The following is a 22,459-nucleotide window of genomic DNA, read 5'->3' on the forward strand; positions in this document are numbered from 1 at the left end:
TTAATTCAATTAATTCAATTAATTTAATTAATTCAAACTCAAAACCCCATGTCATGCTCTTGCGCAATGCATCCATTGTCGAGGACTAATTATCAAATGTAGTTTACTATGATTTTGTTAAGCATGGAGGCGTGTGATGATGTGTTCAAGAAAAAAATATTTAATATGTATACTATACACTGTATGTATTGGCAAATTAATGTAACATTGATTTTCGTCTCTAGGTGTGGCAGGAAATAGAAAAAAGAAATAACAAGAACACTCGCAAGGACTTTCTTTTCCCAAATTGACAAACTGGTTGGAATTTGACGGGTGCCTGCTATCTAAACCCCCGACCAAACGGCCCCACGTATGAGTTCCCAACACGTCGAAACTCGAGTCTGTCATGGATATTCTCTGATGATGTTGTATGGAGGATGTCTACTACACTCTTCTGTGACATGATTGATTGCAACTATGAGAATACACTGTACCAGCATTTTCCCCCTCCCTTGAAGAACAAAACTAATATATCTCCTTCCCTAGAATTTCCTTCAAGTAGAAATAGTTCATAGAAACCTGGCATGAAATACAAATATTCTCAACACTAAAAATCATGCATATTGACAAGAAACCATCATGCCCGTTTGTCCATTAAAAACAAAAGATACATTTACTAATATGCACAGTATCCACTATCAAGATCGGATACTGGAAGCTATTAGAAGTGAAGATATTGAGTAAGCCAAAGAGACAGAAAACAAAGAAAGGGAGAGAGACGGGTAAAGTGGAGGATATGAAATACCATGGAACGAAGTGAGTCACAAGGATTATATCCCCCGCATTAATCAGAGTTATTTTGCCTTTCGCTGTCACATGACTGGTGAATAAAAGGGCTCTATATCATCATACTCTCATACATCACTATAAGCCTTCTGAGCCATACACACCATCAAATCTCTGCTCCACCCTCATATGTTACATATGTTTCTATATCTCTATCTTCCCCACATAATACATGAAAAAAATACAGATATATTATTATATCTCTCAAGAGAGACATAATAAAATATGATATAATACAATACAATATCATATCATGTATCACATCATATATCATATCATATCATATCATATCATATCATATCATATCATATCATACCATATATAATTAGAGATATACTATTCTATCTTGTATTTTCTCGACTCTCTAAATAACAAAAGGACAGCACATCTACAGTGGAGTGGTTTTCTCACATCTTTGCATAGTTTTATTCTCTTTACAGGATTCTTGTTATTAGACATTCCTTTTTGTTTTTCATTTTCTTTTTCTTTTTAGTCAGTCTGGCTTTCCAGACATCATGGCTACAATTCAGAAAGCAAAAGTAAAACATGACACAATCTTATCAAGTGATTTACAATGTATCACAGTTCATAGCCTTTAAAAAGAAAAAAAAAAGAATCACTCGATGACACTGAGAGAAAAGAGAGAAGTTGAAACAGTCAACTATGGTAAATTTGACTGGTCATGTCTTGATCAGAATGAATGGCTACGTCTCACTTAACAGTTCATTCTGTGTACAGCATAGTCATCAAAATTATTACGATTTATCTCTTCAGCAGGATGCAGACATCCCGACGAACATTTGTCATGATTTAAGTCACATAACATTCAGAACTTTGGTCCCATGCAATGGATTAATAAAAAAATGGACGATGGACATTTTTCATTTTCCAGATTAAACAAGAGATATAGTTCATTTTCCTTTTCTGAACTTGAAAAAGATGTATCACTACTACCTCTAAAAATACTACATACAAAGCTGATTTATCTTCAAGGTTTGACTTTATACAGGATATATTAGAATTGGGTATAATGCAATACCTTTTGAAATATACGGAGAAATTATGCTGATACCACAGTGGAGAGAGGTGGATATGTTAACATTGGGAAGATAGAATTATTCTTTCAGTTAAATGGAAATATTGGAATAACCTTTAATCTCTTTGGCTGAAATGCTCTTAATTATTGCATACATTAGTTCCCTCTGAATGACAACATACACAAAAGTGACACAGAGTGAACTCTTGTCAATCTCTGAACTAGTTTTGCTACATCCATGCAGTCACTCAGTGTTGTACGTTGGCAATAGTTCGTGGACCCTAAAACACAACAGAACATACAATCTCAAACAACTGTACATGACTTTGTTGATTATGATCATTAACCACAAATTCTACTATTTTAAGTTAGGCCAATCCGGTGTACGACCAGGTACATTTGGCAAATCCAGTCTTTCAGGCTACTTTGCACATTCCGCAAAACAAATTCATTTAGGTACCACTTGATGTTTCCACTTATGAAACTCTTAAGAGATCAATCCAGTTTTCATTAAAACAGTAAAAAAGTAAAATAATTAGAATTTCTGCAAAGTCCAATTTAAACTTTCAGAGCACAATTCTTTGCTAAATTCATTCAGATAAGAGTGAGTAATAGCCAGAAAATGGCAGTCACTAACATAACTCCAGATTAATCTTACCAGATACTACAAAAACGAACCAACTGCACTATAACATGCAACAAAATAGCTCTGATACCATTCTGGACAGATTAACAGGCATAATATCTTGTTTTCTGTCTATCTTCTGGTATATTTTTGTAAATTCAAACCATGAAACCCTGAATTTGTGTCTACAGAACAGCAGTGAGACCGATACCATGGAACACAGTCAAACAATAGGGCTGTCAAGGAAACAAGCCTATTTATATATGCCCACAAAAAAAAAAAACCAAAACTAAAAAAAACACAGCAAGTAAACTCATCTGCAATGTCCACTCACTTTCCTTTACCTTGTATATTACACCTCGATCCACACAATCCACTTACTGGATGCAATACTGCCATCCTTGACAAATGTGCCTCGCAATACGCACACAACATTTGCGCAGCTATAATGAACGCAATCGTCCATTAATGCCGATGCACACTTCTACATCCAAATCCTTGGAGAGATTTATCCCAAGGAGGAATAGAAGCGAGGCGAATTGATTTTTAAAAAAAAAAGAGGAATCTTTGATCTCCTGATGAAAATATATTCTCCTGTGTAATAAAGAGCCGCAGTGGCGGATCAAGGGGGTAGCGCACCGGGAGCGTGCCTTCCCTTTATTTTTCGTTAAAACAAAAGAAATAAAAAGGAACAAATGAGGGAGGGGTGCATGCACCCCCTTTAATTTTGTAAAGGCACCCCCTCTTTACGGGATTCCTGGATCTGCCCATGAGCCGTTCTCTGATATAACAAAGAGTCTTTTTCCTGTACAACAAAGAGCTGAGGATGACTGCAAGCTGGTAAAATACATGCCTTGCTAATGAATTAGAAATCAGTGTCACGCTTGTTATCAGCTGTACCTCATCATAGTGTGGGTCCCATGGGTGGGTCCCATGGGTGGTTTGATTTCAAAAGTGTTATTTGTTTCCTGTTTATTCTAATACCAACTGAAATATTCAAGATATTGGTACAGATTGCTATTTCAGATATGGAAAGATGAGTGGAGGGACCATCACCTGATATGAAAAACAAAAATATATAGTGTATGTAATACAGCTGTTGAGCACAGTATTACTCAGAGCTGGTAATGCCATATATATACAGTATTTGGATTCTCCAGACAAGGATATCTGAGGATGTAAACATATGACAGGACCTGCACAATCCTGGAAGGGGAATTTCACTTCTTCTCTCACTCTCTATGTCTTGCCTGTCTCTCTGTCTGTCTTTCTGTCTCTTTCCCTCAACAGACTATACTGATCATTAACGGTCACTTGTGGTTCCTGTTATGATCCACTTTTTCCCCTCATCCTGCCGTGAACCTCGCCCGGTTTCTGGTCAGCTGTCAAGAGACGAGATGTCGCAGTCTAAAAATACATTCCTTGCAATCACCACAACAGGATATAAAACATATACAGGCCACTTGGCTAGGCGGTAATGGCAGCCAAACTATAGAGAAAGGACCGGTTTCCCATTGTTTTACTTAACCACCCACTAACACATGGGACGGGGCCTCATTAATTGCCTAATGTGGAGAACTGTTTATCAAGTGGTGCTCTGAGATATTCTTTTTCATATTGTTTAAATAGCCCAATGAAAGCTTATATGATGACTACAAATGTTTTAAATAAACATGAATAGCCACCATAATAAAAGTCTTCATACATACCCTTTAGAAGATACAATTTGTGCATCATTAAATCCCCATGACTTAACACTTTTTGGGTCAGACAACCACCGGTGCAGTTACACAACTGGTACTTGACTATACTTTAATGAAAGAGGAAGAAGAAAGGCTGTGAACTTATCAACAGTCCCATTAAATACCTCAGATTTGCAACTGATACTTGAATAGTAGTTTATTCAAATGCCCCTTTGACTTTCACTTGTCTTTTTAATCCCTTTCTGCACACATTGTTTGTCGCCTCCTCCCCCCCTCCCCCCCTCCCCCCCCGCCCCCCGCCAGTGAGTACATAATATTCTTACAATTCATGTGCAATTTTTATGTGTGTGTGTGTGTGTGTGTGTGTGTGTAAATGAAATCATGCAACCATAGAGCAGCACCTGCTCACCAGCAGAATAACCAGTCCTACACACATTGCAATGAAAGCCAGTGGCATTCCCTTGAAAAGCACACACAGGGTTTCAAGAAGCTGTCTCTTTGCTCAACCTTAAAAGTCACACTATTCTTCTTCTTTTTTTTTATCTAACAGTTTTAATCTAAACATCACAATATCTGACTAATGGTCATACTGTCATGTTATCACTGACTTTCAACACTTTTGATTGGATCTGACTGAAAGGAAGCCTTGAGTGGGATTAAATAAACTCGAATGAGGAAACTTCACAGCAGTGGTGAGAGCTGTCTGCTAATGTAAAATGGAAGAACAAAAACAAATAAAAACATGAGAAGACAACGAGACGACGGAGGCATAAGAGGGTATCCGCAGAGCCGAAATTGATGGAGACGTTAAGCCACGTAATGACTTCATTAGCCATGTCCAGCTCTTCTCTGCGGCATCTAACCGAGCTGGACGTCCGAAGTAATTTGCAGGCACAACAGCGAATCAAGAGCTTTCAGGGACAGTGGTTTCTCATCACTTTCCTGTGTTACATCATCCAGGAAATCCATCAATGAATCCCCAATCAGCTCACAGCAGAGTACATCTTTCCTGATTTAATGTCCCCCCAAGCAAGGGCAACACCCCTACAGCTCTATGTGTCATGCCTTTGTGCTCCTTTCTTCTCATATGGTCAGAATTCTGAAAGGATACTTTGAACCCATTCTTCATACTCTCTGCACTTCTGTGCAGGAAGGCTTCAAAATCTACAATTGTAACCTTATCAAACCTAATAAAATAAAAAATCAATTACAAAATGAAAATGGCTTTGGATGAATACACTAACTTGTATGCATGCAGAGTCTACAGGTTTGATAATACTTCGTCATGTAAAGAGGATACTTAAGTGCTGCAGGCAGGCAGAAATCAAGTTTGAAAAGTTTGGTTTCTGTTCCTTTTTTTGGTCCATTTTTGTTTTAAATGCTGAAATAAAATCTCAAAACTAAAGTTTCTTCACAATCACCAGGTTTGGCTCCATGGAACTGGCTTACAGAGGAAGCATGTCTCTTGTTGGATCAATAGAAAGCCTACGAAGGTATGATAGCTACGAACAAAATCAAGATCAAAGAGCAAAATCTCACATAGCGAGTTGGGTAGTTATGCTTTAATGAATGCCTAACATGTCTCTATCGATGTAAATCTTTATTGATATTTCTCATTTCGATTCCTCTTCCAATGTGCCTGTTACAAGACTATGCTTGCCAGTGAGAGAGATTTAAACAAAAACCTCTGTCACAAGGCCATGTATTGGCTTTTTTTTAAAAGCTATCTGTAGATATATCCTTCTTGCAGAAATAGTAAGATCAGTGGCAGAAGGTTCTAACTCTCCACAATAGCTTCCTACATCAAACACAGCCAGGATTACAACACTGTATCAATATGCAATTGAACATGTGATATCAGTTGGGTTGCTGGACATGAGAACGGTCTGGTAGTAACAAATGAAAAAAAGTTGGCAAAATGGGTTTTAATCTGGTACACAGTGCAGATGACTGAGGTGAAGTCAGTTCTAATAATATAGTGCTTGCAATCATCTTGCTATGTCTTAATGTTTTCCCTGTGCCTATACGTACAGATTATGTGGTATGTCCACTATCTTGCGTATAGTACAAAAATACATGCCTTCTTCAATATCACTTTCAATTTAAAAAAGCCAAACATGGGAATCAAAGAATATTTTAAAATCCTTAATACCTTATTCACTTTTTCAAAGCAAAGTCGCTTTTTTAATTATCACTTTCACACATTTGAAAATTGATGGCAGGAATTCACATCAACTCCTGTTTAATTGCATTATAGCTTGCTAGAAAAATATGGTTAATTGCATTTCATTTCTGCTTTAGCACTTTTTCATGTATTATAATAACTTCTATACAAATCAATATTCTGACACAAAAGGACAACTACTCATTTTCTTGGAAAATTATTGACAAAATGTCAGATGGGAATCTTCTTGTCCCCTAATCACACCTTCAGCACTATACAGCACTTGGATGCCATGAAATACACATGTACACTCCTAGCCATCTCAAATTCCAATATCAACACATGCAATACAAGACAATACTTCCATGATTACACTACTTTTGACAATGGCCACCTCAACACGTTTAGACCACAATACACACACACACATGCAGGAACACAAAGTTATTTTATCACACCCTTGTACAGCATAAGTTTTCAAACTTCAACTTTTTTTTTTTCACTGAAGAACTATGGAAAACTATGACAAGATCACAAGTGTCTGAATTCCTAGTCCGGGCCTGGACAGGTCTCCAGGGGGACACCAAGCACATCATGTTCTGTCTCTGATTCAGCAACTGGGACAGACCTTCGTCTCTGCCAACCACATCACATTCTGTGCAGCTGTTGGAAGTGCAGCATTTCGTCCGGGGGGAAAATTGCGTCTGACTGACTCAAACTTCGGCCAATCTCCACGCCTTCGAGGGCGACCGTCGGAGATATAGCCTGGCAGCATTAGATTTCTTCTTCTCCTCACTGTTCAAGGAAGCTTCAAGCACCTTCCTTTTTCCATTTTTTGTTTTCCTTGCTTGAACACTTACAGTGTGTTGGGTAGCACATTTACACATCAGTGGCTAGGAACATCTTCCTACAGCCAATTCAGCTATTCAAAGCATATTCCTCCACCTCAATCTACCCTACAACACATTGTTCTCCACCTTGCAACAGCATAGCCTTCATACATACTGTATCAGCGTGAAAGGGCATGTCCATTTTATCTCACGAGGGTCTGGGGGCAGTACGGATGCTTTTTTACCTTTGCACAGTTCAGCAGCAATACTTGGACCTTTGAAGTATCCCTTCTCAATCTCCTATTTGATGATACAGAGAGGTCATTTCTGACATTGTCCAGGATGCAACCTACTGCTTCCTCCATCATCTCCTGTGCTGTCACATCGCCTAACGATGACACGTCACTACCACCACCGCAGGTCGCTCTTTTGACTTGCCACTCCTGGGCACGCTACTTCACAAAACCCCTCCGGCCCTCATATCTTCACGGGCGAACAAAAGTCTCTACTAATCTCTGTGTAGTTCAGTTTTGTCATTAGACAAAGAGTTTTTCTTTTTAGGGGGAAAAAGGGGGGCAGGTGGATTTCTCATGTAGACGATGACCCACTGCTCTGCTTCATGAAGACCCGTCTCGCCAGCTTGTGCAGGCTCATGCCGCGGCTTTTCCTCTTCGACCGCTTCTCGAGAGCCTGGATTTCTGCCCGCTCCTTCTTGCGGATCTCTCGCACCAGGGTGTGGAACACGTCGTCGACAAAGTGCCGCAGGGCGGCCGACGTTTCGAAGAAAGGACAGTTGAATTCGCGGGCCAAGGCGTGGCCTTCTTCGGTAGACACCTGTTGCGACGAAAACAAGATGGAAACTGTTAGTCAGTTGCTTGGCAGTGTGGGCATAACATAGTGCACTCATAATCACACACAATCCCACTTTCAGTTCTCACCGCTGTGACAAAACTGTCACATGAGTTGCACTCTCCAGGGTTTCGTGGTACTAGATTCTGCCCAACCCCCTCAAGAGTTGCATTATCTATTATCAACTCTCTAGCATAAGCTGTAAATATGATGTTAAATGCTGCTCATTTCAATTTGATAAACCTTCGAAGTCACACTTTCAAGTTCATTACCAGCACAACCCACGTCTCTTCACACATAGAAGGCTATCAACGAGGTAACAATGTTGAGGCATTTGCCTTACAACAAACAATTTCTAGTATACCATGTGTGTGCAGAGTGAAGGAAAAGCCAATGTTCCTCCCTCTTTGACATTTGAGTAAACATTCTCCCCAAAAAAGAGAACAAATTCTATTTGTACTAAACAGGAAGGATGTTTTCTGGACTTGCAATATCCATTCAGGCACAGCAAGCAGGAAGCATATGACAGATTATTATGCAGTGCATCATATTGAGGCCACACAAGGTAAAGGTTGTTCAGAGTTTAAAAGTCTGGAACATGAAAAAAATGAAAGCCTGGGAACAGCTCTGAAACTAGTTGGTTTGGTGGTACCTGGGCAATCGAGTCTCGCATTATCTTCTGAGCCTATCAATAGAAGGACGAGTGACAATACTGCCATTGTAGCGATAATAGGATCGAAAGTTACATATCGTGGGTTGCCATGCATTCACATGGGATATTCCCTGAAATACCACAACAAAACAAGAGCCCTCCACAAAGCTGAATCTTGGCAAAGGCAATCACATATCCTATCATGTCTGCAATGTCATAAAAATTTCAATGGGGTGACATGCCCTTTTATCAAAGGTTCTGGATTCTGAAAGATGTGATCTAAACTAATTCCACAGATGATTCAAAACTTTCCCTGGCTTTCTTCCAACATCCCCTGAAAATACAATTGAAATAAATTGTTTGCTTTGTCAAAATGTTGCCTCACTTGCCAAACAAACAACAATAGAAATACACAAGAACTAATATTAAAGCAATAATGAAAGAAAAAAATCCTGCCCGTTGGAGGTTCAATATGAGGCAAATACTTCAGTTCTTTTGATTGAATGCAAATTTGATTAGCGATTAGGATACCTTGAAAGGGTGGGTTTTCAGATTCCATGAAAACTCTTTTGTATGACATATCTAGACATTGGAATGAGCCTTCTCACTGACCTCTACCAACACAAAACATTCCATATATACAATCTCCATATTTGTCAATCAAACATGCACCACTTGGTGTGCTTACACGCAAGAGCACATACAAGTACCGGTATATGCACATATCAAGACTGAAGTAAATACACTGATGAACTTAGAGGCTCTATCCCCTCATTTTTTTTCTTTCTGAAGGTCATATTGTTCATTTTGCGAACACGTACCCAGAATCAAGTAAAGCTGTATCTGAAAGCACTGTGACGTCAAGACTAGCAAAAAAGTGAATCAAGGTCTATGTTTGGGTGAAACGTGATTTTAAGAGTTTAAAAAAAAAGCACATATCCAGAACAACCCTCCCAACCCCCCCCCCCCCCACACACACACACACCTTGATCAGCATGTAACCTCTTGCTAAACGCTTTTGTTTTTGTTGTTTTTTAAAAGCTCTTTCATAATCATACTCTCTTACATGGTGGTGTATGTTTCTTAACAGCAGCAGTGATTGAGGGAGATTTACATGTACCCCCCATTCACACAAGGTCCGGCATTACAGGGAAAGTCCTGCGCAAGACTTGAGACTTCTCCTTCAAAACCATAGTGTGGATGCCCACCGCAACTTCTCCCAGTGTCACTGCATAGGTTGTAACGTTCGGGGATAAAATTTGCAGGGGGAGAGTGACAATGGCTTGTACTTTATTGGTGCCCAGCTGTATTCCTCAATTGCCCGCTGGAAATGTGAACTTTGGCGACAAATGGCAAGGGCTCGCCCTACACCCCCAATAACCCTCATTGCTCTGGGACAGATGAGAGTAGTGTAGACGGTTAGTCGTTAACATGGTACGATCTCTCCCAACTGTCCCCATGACCGAACCAGTGTGAATGTGGGATTAAGGAGGGGCTAACAAAGGAGTTCATCAGAATAGATGAAATTAAAACACACTTACCACTCTCATCTGCTCGAGGTCGTACTTGTTGCCGACGAGCACAATGGGGATATCCTCGGTGTTGCGGACGCGTTCGATCAGCTTCTTGAACTCTGCTGCCTCCTGGAAGCTCCTCCGGTCGGTGATGGAGTAACAGATGATGAAGCCCTCTCCCCTTCGCATGTACTGGTCCCGCATCGCTGTGAACTCAGCCTGGGGTAGATGGACAACGAAAACGATTGCATTTAGTAATATTCAAATTCTGTGATTCATTCATCCAAAGTCTACAGAGGTGTGAAAAGCCTGGCATGTGCTCACTTGTAATACAGCATATTTGCTATAGAGTTTGACAGCATCGGCAAAGATACAGCCACGAAATGCATTTGCATTGTTCTTTATGCAAAAGTCAAGAGTACTAAAAGTACTGCACACATACTGGTAGTTACCTTTTGATATTAAACATTTTTATCTGAACACTTTAAAAAGTGCAATCAAAGCAGTACACCTATACAAGGATTAATGTTGATGATGCACAAGAATGAAGCTTAAAATAATACAGTGAAGATTACATCACAAGCAGAACATATTATATGTCATTATATAGGCCTATAAAGTACAAATCATAAGCATTCCAGCAATTGAAGGGGAAAGGGCATAATGTGTTCCGTGGGTCTTTGGTCCCCCCCCCCCCCCCCCCACCCCCATTTTAATTTTAGCACTGCTGGTGCTCTTCCATTTACACCTCTTTGTCCTACCTCCCCCCCCCCCCCCCCCCACATGCACACATACACAAACATATATAATTATGCATACTAGATACAAAAAATGTATGCCAGGTCAGATGCATGCATCCCCACACACACACTCTCTCCTCTAGCTCCTCCCTCAGTTTTCTACCTCCCTCCATTTTATTTCCCTCCCTCAAGTTCCCACTCTCTCTCTTGCCTTCCACTCTCACATCTCCCAGGGACCTACTTCACTGCTCCTCCTCCCCCCCCCCCCCCACTCTTCATCTCCCCCACCCCCCCCCCCCCACCCCACTCCATCGAAACCAGAATCCAGGCCAGCCAGAGCTTCAGTTCAATGTCACCCATCAACCCACACCAGAAATATAATCACCTCACCGCCCGCTTTATGGCTGGGCAAGCGAGACAGCTATGGCAACTGCGGCTCTGTGCATATGTATGTGTGTCTGTGTGTAAGCGTGTGTGTGCATGGTTGTGTGTATGTCTGTGTGTGCATGCGTGTAGATGTACAGACAAGAGGATAGGACAAGTACACTGTACTACAGGCTGTGCCTGTTAACTAGTAACTTGAAGAATGATGTCAGATTTTTAGACAGATTGACCTGTTAGCAGAAAAATCTTTTACAGAGAGAATGAGAAATGAGAAAGAAGACATGAAAGAGAAGACAAAATGAGGTACAGAAATTTGTGGTACAAGAGGTAGAAAACACGACAATTATGTAAGTGTGAGGTGGACATTGTTGCATCAACAAAAGACAGCCATAACACCCTGTGAAATGGGGAGAAAAGACCTAGCAATATGGGGAAAAATACAAGAAAGAGATAGAAAATGTAGTGTTAGGAGCTACAAAGGTTCTAGGAATATCACACAAAAGCAGAAGGAATATAAAGCAGAGTAAATGAGCTCATGTACAGTACATCCTCAACAAAGGCAGCTCATCGACTAATGATCGTGCAATAAATATTCATGCAGAATCTTCCTGCTCCAGGTCATGTATTTGAGTTTGCCCAGCATATCTAGGGCAGTGCATGAAGGCAGCAGGCAGTCGCAGGCTCTCTACCACTGTACACTCATTCCCGTACAATACACAAGCCTATAGATCTCTGGCTATGCCTGAATAACACTCCCAGTACGAGTCCTACACTACTGCGTGCACCACACACAGAGGCCCTGGCTGCACACGAATAATGCCGTACGTACGGCCTTCGTACACAGCACACAATAGAAGCATCAATCGGTTGCCTCTCCCCAACACCCCCCCTCCCCCCAAACCATTCATTGTCAGTCTTCTTGATTGTAAGCATTCCCGACTCTCCCATTTTTCATCATCCCCTCCTTTTGATGTTGTTGTAGACTGCTGATGAATCATACCATCATTGTCATCTTGGAGGTTGGTAGCAGCATCAAAAGAAGCTTGCTTGTCCAACTGTTGTACGTTGTATCATCTCTCTTTCCAGGGATTGTTTTGTCAAATACCGTACATTGTTTACGTTAGCACAAGAGCTGTAGACACGTTACTCCAGGTTTTACATCGCAGCTCACATTCTGCAAACTTTGGGTGAACAGATGTTGACAATTGAAGTGGCAATGTCCATATTCTTCCTGCTCATATCATTTTTGTCTTTTTAGAGTAGGGCCTATGTGTGTCTCAGTCAAAAAATGAATACTTTGGTAAGTTGAATTTACACTGTTTGGCGGAAAAAAAGAGAAAAAAAAACTTGTCCAAATTGTATGAAGACAATTTCATCAGTCTTTGAGTCAATGTCATGGATAAGACACATAAATAGATCATATTCGCACAGATTTCAGCCTCCTCTGATTGTCTGTGTGGGAGTAAATCTTGAAACACCATTGTAGAGTCAAGTTTCTGCCTTCAGCCATGGCACTCATGAGGCAATCACCACATATCGACTGTCCGCTATGCTCTTGTTCACAATTCAAACACACACATGCACAAACAAATGTAACCAACAACCTATAGGCCTAGACACTATACGGCGGCTTTTGAAATACAAAAATGTATCTTTCATGATCATGTTTCTGACTCGCATTTCCATATTCATGTTTAGTGCTACAGAGCATTCAGCATTGTTGCAAACTCCACAGCCTTTCACATCCCAAAATAAGTTGAAATAGTGTATACACAGTTATCAGAAGTAAATTGAAGTCATACCATGCTACACCTCCTTGATTGTGTTTTCAAGATTTAACTTTTCGAATTACGGACATGCATCAATAACAAGAGTAGAACTGCTTGGGGAACACTTCCAGATCAAGAGTGATTTAAGACAAGATTTCACGTTTCTAAACAAGTCTAGAAATGACAGGGTTTTTTTTTTTCAATCTGAAAGGGCTTAGTGGGGAGTAGGAAGGATATACACAGCGTCTCCCAAGCTATGGTATGCTGCTAACTCTCCTCTCCCTCCGCTCCCCCCCCCCCCCAAAAAAAAAAAACAACAAAAAAACGCACACACACAAAAACACAAACCAAACAAAAAAAACTTTTGTAGATCATTAAAAATTTCGCATTGTATCCAAGCTGGCATGTGATACAGAGTAAAATCTGTCAAGCTTATTCTGCATAAAAATTACGATTCATCTAAAATTGACATCAAGTAACATATTGTCACAGTGAACAGTGATAATGAAGGACTACCTCTTTTGATCACTAACTGTTGCTTTGTCAATGTATTGTATCACCTTCCTCCTGGCAAATGTTACTTTCACTTATAAATGATATCAAAGTCTGCCCTGTTTCCATACCTATTTAATGCCAGCCTGCAGATAAATTTGACTTCTGAAGTAGTGTCATGTTTCCAACAACCATAATTTTTCATAATCACACACAGAATATTTCCTGGAACAACATTATTATCATTATTATTATTATTATTATTATTATTATTATTATTATTATCATCATCATCATCATCATATCATTATCATTATCATTTTTCAATCCTGCCCTATGCAACACTATTGGCTGGGGAACAACTATGGTAGGACTAGGAGTTTCCCACTTGAATTCACCTAACGATGATGTCAACAAGGTGTGTGTGCTTTGCAGTACTACTATTTATGAGTACATCTTCCTGAAAACTTTGAGCAGGGTGATCACATCACACACCACACGTTAGCCTCTCCCTTCCTCAAGTCGGCATCGCGTGCCAACTGCCGCATTTTCCCATGATATCAAGTTTGGCTCGGCAAATCTTCAGGCACACAATCCCCGCACCTCATATATCAGAGCCTGCAAACAAGGTAAAAAAGCCCGTACTCTCTGGTTGCACTGCTTTTCAATAGGAAGGCAGTCTAGAGATTTTCAACAGCTAACTCCAGATGAAAAGATGGTGAGAGAAAAAGAAAAGAAAAAGAGAGGGGGAGGAGGGGGAGAGGGGGGAAGAAGGGGGAGGAGGAGGGGAGTATGGAAAGGGAAGAGAATATGGAGAGAAAGGGAAGAGAGAGAGGGGGGGGGGGGGAGAGAAATACCACACTCAGATTTTTCACCCTTGAACTCCAAATAGTATCGTGGGAATAGAAGAGTTCAAATTTGCAAGCAGGGGTGCTTGAGGGCAAGAACTCAAAGGCCTTATTTGTTTTGAAGTGATGTGCTTTGTATGCAGTATGCAGCTGAGTTTTAAAAAAAATACTTTCATTTTGACTGGTCTCTTCCTAAAGCATATACTCTCCTCCAAATACTGTGTGCCCCCCCCCCCCCCCCCCCCCCATATCAAGCCTCTAGGACCTACTGTGTATGCTTTGGTATTTTATGCATTGAAATGTACTTTCCAGGAACCAATATGATGGAATTCCCCTATTGCCAGCTTAACATCATCATAATAATCAGGAGAACTCCTATTCTTCTGTAAGCGTACAGACTTTCAGTTTGTCCTAACCACACGGGTAGGATCATGCCAAGTCTGAATGTTCATTGTACTTGTAAGGCATTGTGTCAATATTCTATCAAAATAGTAGACTCTGAACAATCAAAACTACACTTTAGGTACGCGTTGGCACATGCTTTTGAGACCTACATAATTATGTTTCTCTGGTGTGGAAAAGCCCCGGTGGCGAACCTGCAGTATCTTTACAGTAATTAACTAGAAATGTCGCTACAGCGACTGGTTATACCCCCGCCAAACAACATTTCATAAGCTTTGGTCAAAACAACATTTCATAAGCTTTGGTGAAAAAACTGAGGAAGTAGTTAAATCCGCAAAATCTTTCCTTGATCTTCTGTCATTAATATGCCGTTACCATGGCAACGTACTTTCGGGTACTGTCGAAAAATGCGTCTTGCACATCTACAACCAAAGGCACACATCTGTACCAAGTTTCATGGAAATTGGGCAAAAACTGAGGAAGTAGTTTGCAACACAAAATTTTCCATCATTTTGGCTCATAATATGTGAGCTGTTACCATGGCAACATACTTTTTGTCACTGTCAAGAAATGTGTCATGCTGACCTATATCCTAAGACAAACATTCAATATGAATTCCATGAGAATTGGAAGAACACTGATGAAGCAGTTTTGCCATGAAGCATTTTGCCCTATATTTTACAAATAACATGCCGTTACCATGGCAACGCACTTTTTGCCACTGCGGAAATATGTGTCTTGCACATTAACATATTCAGATGAACATCTGTACCTAATTTCATAAAAATTGATCAAAAACTGTGGGAGGAGTTCGCGACGCAAGATTTGTACCCATTTTTGCTCATAATATGCCGTTACCATGGCAACATACTTTTAGGTACTGTCAAAAAATACGTCTTGCACATCTACAACCCAAGGCACACATCTGTGCCAAGTTTTATGGGAATCGGTTGAAAACTGAGGAAGTAGTTCGCGACGCAAGATTTGCAACGGACCGACCGCCCGACCGCCCGACCGTCCGCTGATTCCTATATACATGTACCTCCTTCAAACTTCGTTTGGCGGGGGTATAATCAAATCATGTTCACAGATTGGTACTTACATTTGTATCATTTAGCTGTTTAATATCACTTTGTGGGTGTGTGGTTTCTTCTTTCCATTCTAAATCATGTTGTTTGTCATGTGAATAAACTGACACTTTAATTGGAGCGGTCCAGGTGATTTAGGCATACATTAATTGCAAATGCATATGATCTATAATAAAATAGGAATATTTGTAACTCGAGTATTCAAATGTGCCTAACTGAAAGACTGTATCATCTCTTCTATCCCATGTGAGATCACATATCAAGTGAATGTTAAATGCGACCATGCCTCGTAAAAGCATTGAATGTGCACAGTCAGCAACACAAACTTGTACAATGTAGACTCGGATGCACAAAGCATTCCTTTGTTGCAGCAAAATACCTGGTGTCTACAGTACTTCTACCGCCAGTGCTTTGTTGCAATACTAGAGTGTTTGAAGTGTTGTCCAGGGCCAGTACGACTAGTGTACAATGTATATCATAATAGTGACCGCAAATCTTTCACGTCTCATGAAAAGCTGCCTGCATTGTGGAACTCTTGACATGAAATGGACTTTAGATACTACCTATCCCTTACGAAAGCTCTAAAGTGAAAGTGGGGGGAAAAAAGCACTTGTACCAACTGTAGTAGTGTTCCATGGTGAAAAGCCAATCCAGTATTGAGTGGACATTGCTGTTAAAGTGAAATATCAAACCCACATTCACAGCTTGAATCTTATAACTATAGCAGACTCATATGAGCAAAGCTGTATATCATAAGTTTCATTAACATCTGATAAGAAGTTGGAAAGTTATGGAATTTCGCATTTGCAAACTATTCTTTGTGAAACAGTGATGTCAGCCACAATCACAGTATGCCTACAGTGTAATACAATGAGGGCGTAGCATCAGCACCTCAAAGCTCTCTGACCATGGCTGGGTTGTAAAATTAAACTTACAAATATAAGAATTACTTTGTCTTCCATGATTAAGCAACTATTATATGAAAAATCCTTCAATTAAAGTCACCATTGCATACCATCACAAGCTCGTAATGCAAAGAAAGTAATGTTTTTTTAAGTTAATTTAATTTTCAAAAAGGAAAATTATTGCAAAGACCTGTGAGGTACACAAGCAAATCGAATTTGCATTCATCTCACATCTCATACACTGTATGATTGTAACAGATAATCTAAATGTCTTGTGAAACATATTAACTGCTGTATTTAATTCATCATTTTCATGAATATAGAGAGTCGGAAACTATTCACGAATTTAACAACAAACAAAAGTATTAACTCTGAAGACAATAGTCTTTGTTCAATTATCACAAGAATTCAACTTTAAAAACCCCCAGTGCACAATTGCTATCATATATATACTAATCAAGATTTAAGAGAGATTTAGGGGAAGGGTGTAGCCAGATTTGGAATCGGATCAAAAAGGGTGTTGAGCGACTCACATAAATTCAACAGGATTACACTGGGCTTAACACCCAATGAGCATTGGGTGTGAACGGGAAGTCAAGTGACTTTAAATCAGTAACACCTACTCAGCACAGATTGGCAACAACGCTACGAGTGCAGCAAGACTGAGCAGGTTCAACAGATCGGTGGCACTGTACAGGGGTGTGCCTAGCAACCCCCATGCACACACACACACACAAACATACACCCAAGGAAAAGGCTCACAGAATTAAAGCTTCAAGGAATTAAAGAGTTTAACATTCTCGATAATAATCAGACTTCATTTATTAGATCATGACCAAATTATGTTGAAGATTTCCTGTGGGACTAGATTAAAAGAAAAATAAAATGTATTTGAACAATTCAAAAAGAATTTTTGAAATCATGTTTATCATGTGGATGAAAATAAGCTGCCCACAAGGATGCATAATTTTCCGCTCATTGTACACTATGTATGTGCTCACTGATTATACAAATGTACCACTCTTGTTCAGTGCACACACAGCCTTACATATACGCATTGTATGGCATTACTTAGTTTACAATATGATAACTAATATATTGGCCTTTTTAAAACTTTCTTATCATCAGTGGCAGCAGTCCTCAGGAAATGAATGCTGATACTTTAGATGGTCCAATTGGAGTCAATTTCGTTTGCAGTATTATTCCTGCATGCGTTATCACAATTTCACTTCCTACTTTTCGAGTAGTCCCGAGTCCTGAGTCTATCTTCAACTCCCTCTCCCTCCCCCCCCCCCCATCCTTACTTTTTCCACTTCTGCTGTTAAAATTATTTACCTTCCTCGCACAGAAATTCCCCCTTTAAACGTGATGTAAGCAATATCCGAACTAGAATAATGCGCCTTGTTCCCAAATTTCATTGCCAGTGACATCTGTAAGGCCCCAGTCTGGGCTAATCTGCATCATACATTGTAGTCATTAGTATGCTGTGTTGCAGACCATGACAACCTGTTGTTGATGAATTTCACATAGTGACAATTGTACGTAGTGTACAAGTGCAACATTTATTCAGATCATTACACAACATATAAATAGCCTCAGTTGTACATGTATTCACAGTCACATTAACCCGCTGAGGACAGACTGATCTTGCTACAAGATGCATTTTCCATAGACACTTGCCCGAGTATACTCGGGACTCGTCCTCAACGGTTAAAAGCAAACAGTCACTTTTACCTGTCAGTTTAATAAACATGAAATTTACACTGTACCATACAGCAGTTGTTCATGAGGAACTTGTGTTCTTCTGAGTTCTGATCTTTTATCATTTTTCATTCAAATGATGAGTACAACAAATTTAAATCAAATATTTGAATAACTGCATTTAGAATATGAAGGATGCAAAAGAACTTTAGAATGCTGTGGGGCAGTAATTACGATTATTTTCATCATCACTATCATCATCATCATCATCAAAAAAGTTGTGTCTCTCAAACTAGTTGTAGTCACAGTGGCTTGAATTTTGGAGAGAGAAAAAAAAAGATAAGCAATGAGAAAGAGAGGGGAAAAAAGACCCCCCCCCCAAAAAAAAAAAAAAAAAAAAAAAAAAAAAAAAAAAGAACCTGCAAAACAGGATGTGGCTAATGGGCAACTGAGAAGATTGGAACTTCATAGTGCCAACTGGGCTGTTGAGCGGTTGTCTGGTCGGGTTTTTGATTTGCAAGTCATTGGAACATGAGTGAAGTGTAAGCCCATGTCTGCTTTGAAAACATAAGAGTAGGACAGTCATTGGCAAGTACATAGAGTGTCATCTGTTCAAACACATCTCCTTCAACAATTCTAAGGCAGCCACCTGCAGATAAAAGACCCCACCCAAAAAAAAAAAAAAAAAAATGACTACACATACAATTCCCCAATGGAAGCAACAACAACAAAGAAAAATGAATTGTCCCAGTGCCCATACACAAACTGGTTCGAAAGCTAAGTTAGAATTTCATTATGTTCTATCTTTCTTTCTTGTTTATAAAGATTTACTTTCAATGTCCTGTTTTACTTGCGTTTAATATTTTAATTAAATGCATTTCGAACATGGACTGGATCTTTTTGTTACAAAGTTTTAATAAATAGAATAGATATTCTAACTATTTTTGTTTTCCTTTTCAGTTTGGTAAAAATACCTTTCCTGGTCATTTGATGAATTGTGCATTTCACAGAAGGTCAAAATCTGAAAATTTCGAAATCTAACTAAGCATCTTTTTGCTTTCATGTCGTATAAACATACGGATTCGGTTTTAGTGCTGCTAATGAAACCATAACAACGAAATCACAAATGTCTGGTTCCAACATAACAGAAACTAGCAATTGTCTATTGAGTGTCTTAATGACTTGTGCTACTCAGCATTGCTATGTACATTGTACATGTACCTGATAGTCTGAAACAAAAACTTTTTAAGATGCATGTTGAATAGATAGCTGAGATAATTATATGAGTTCTGCATTTAGATTATGCAACAAGATGAGAACACATCAGCAATACCTGCCATATACATTGTAACAAGTTCATAAAGGATGAATAGGTGGGTACCTACCATATGCAACAGACAAGCTAAAAAATAGTCCGTAGGTGTGAGCATATTTCCTGGTATAGTATCATGTAACAGGCCCACTACCTACAAATAGTCTGTGGGTTTTTTTGTTCTGTTTTTTTTTTTTTTTTTTAACTTTCCCACGACAGCAAAGGCAAAATGGGAAAGTCTACGCATACTGGACTGGGCCCAAAATATTGCAAAAAAACTATTCCCCAATAATGATGACGAAAAGAATCTTGATGTCAGCCACAATCTAATAGTTACCCATCCCCTCCTACCTCTCATTTTTCCAGAGACCATAATCTTTGGCTGCGTCTATCAACTTTCCCATGTTAGAAACGTGTTTCAATACCAGCTATAGATGCATTTGCTATTAAAGGGGAAATCCAGTCCAAATATATGATGCCTTATAAGAAAGAGTAAAATATTATGAGTTCAACCGTAAAATTTTGACCAAAATTGGTTGAAAAATAAGAAAGTTATGACATTTTGAAGATTCATTAATTTTTCAGGAAACCGTTCCATAAAAAAATGGTCAATATGATACAAATGGCAAAGTGAGCATGTCATACCCTCGCAACCTGCCATATAGTTTGTACATAAAATTTAGAAATTTCCAGTTTTTCATTCGAATGCAGTGTATGCCAAAGGCTCAACTCCTGGTATATCCAACTGATCACTATTCTGAAGTTTTTCAATCAGGAATAACATCATGTTTCAGACTTCAATGACAGAAACATTGAATTTTATTCAATTTTTTTTTGTGTGTAAAGTATCAATGGGAAATTGTGAGGTAATATGACATGGTTAGCTCAATCATTTGCATAATCATATCCACTGTACAAGAACTGTTTTGCAGAAATTTTAAAAACTTCAAAATGTCAGAACTTCCTTATTTTTCATTCGATTTCAGTCAAATTTCTACCGTTGAACTCGTAAGATTTTAGTCTTTTTTATCAGACTAACTTATATTTGGACTGGATTTCCCCTAAACCTTTTCTTGCATTCCTCATGTTGTTGAATTCATCATCTCTATAACGAGTTACGAAGAAGGCAGCACCAATGTGCTGTTTGGTATGAGGAGCAGAGGTCATGTACTGTAAACGTGGACATTTTCGCGGTGTTGAAATTTTCGTGCATTTCGCGCAACCAGAAACTAGCGCAAAAATAAAAGCATGCGAATATGTTTCCTTGCCATGTGTCCCAGTAGCTGATGTCTTAATTTCGCAGAATTGAAAACACACAAAAAAACTTTTCTTACCCCGCCGAGCGCGAAAAATTAGTCAAGCGAAAATATCCACTTTTACAGTAGTTGGTATGGGTAGGTCCAAGCTATAAACACGTTTCAACACAACTTTGCAGTTATCATCTCTGCCTAAAAAATGTTTCAGATTGCATTTTTTTCGTCATTTGAGAAAGATATTTTGAACTCCATTAAGCAGAACAGCTTTGCTGTTAAAGCTTTGCTTTAATCATCTGCCCAATCTCCCTATAAATTGTTTGAAAACCGTGATTCTACACTGTAAGTGAGCTGATAAATGCACCTTTGTCAGTCATTTTTCTTTTTGTTCTTGTTTTTTTCCTTTTTTGGGGGGGGGCGTGTGAAGTCTGCTTTAGAGCAGCTATAAGAATGTGAGATTGAGTTAAAATCCATTGTTAATACATGTTGCAGCATCTATTGCCTGGCTTCTCGAAGTGGACACTTAGCAATAAAAATAGAAAGTAATGTTACATTATTCATTCTTCATAGAACATAAATTTGATATGTACGAATAAATTCGTTGGAGTGGAGGGCTAACTAGTCTTCTCTCCTGGCTGTTGCAGAGTGGAATGTAAAAGTACAAACACTGAAACCAGGTATGTGCTTTTCTTCTATCTCTCTTAAATATAACTCACTGTAAATATGTCTGGTTGACTTGCACAGAGACTATCAATCTCCCTTGATCAGTCCCTCTGTCTTCTCCAAATCACATCTGATTCTTCTGTCTATCTTTGTCTCTCTATTTATCTCTCTGTCTGTCTGTCTCTCTGACTCTTTCTCTCTCTATCTCCCTCTTCCTGGTTTTGTGTTTACACCAGCAATAAAGTTGTTATAAAATATAATTATATTGTGCATTCTTGTGCGACATTTCAACAAAAAGGAAAGGCTGCCAAATGTACACATTAAAATAATTTGAATTCCCCTATGTTGTATTACACCATGTGAAACCCAAACTGAATTTCTCCCGCCAAACAGAAAACGGGGATGGCAAGAAGTATTAAAGGGACGATGCAGCCTGGACTAGCTCCAGGTTTGTTCAACTACTACACATGATAATGAAAATTTGAGGGACCTGGAAGTTTTGAATTGCGACAAATACACTCCTCGAGCAAATAAACCCAGCTCACTGGGGGCTTTTTGTCGTATTGTTTCACTTTCATACTATATATGGAACACACAAAGAGAGATGATATGTCTACATCCTGGATTGACAGCCAGTAAAAGATTTATATCATTGTCTTGGCCGGGGAGGGATGAAAAGAAAATCGGAGCACTGGGAGGCTTGA

The 22,459-nt window shown here is 39.2% G+C and overlaps 1 protein-coding gene across 1 annotated transcript in view; it reads right to left on the reverse strand.

Annotated features, from left to right (window-relative positions):
* Positions 1-4,542: 4,542 nt before the first annotated feature.
* The window catches only part of LOC139729592 (GTP-binding protein Rit1-like), a 37,593-nt gene continuing 19,676 nt past the window's right edge, over positions 4,543-22,459 (reverse strand). Inside the window, exons 4-5 of the mRNA XM_071640519.1 lie at positions 10,226-10,417; positions 4,543-8,017 (exon numbers count right to left, since the gene is read on the reverse strand). Coding sequence (XP_071496620.1) covers positions 7,772-8,017; positions 10,226-10,417 — 438 coding nt within the window. The 3' untranslated portion in view covers positions 4,543-7,771. The remainder of the gene's footprint in view (positions 8,018-10,225; positions 10,418-22,459) is intronic.

Source organism: Diadema antillarum, unplaced genomic scaffold (genome assembly GCF_040938485.1).
Source record: "Diadema antillarum isolate AM-2024a unplaced genomic scaffold, OU_Dant_1.0 seq00000247_RagTag, whole genome shotgun sequence".
Lineage (NCBI taxonomy): Eukaryota > Metazoa > Echinodermata > Echinoidea > Diadematoida > Diadematidae > Diadema > Diadema antillarum.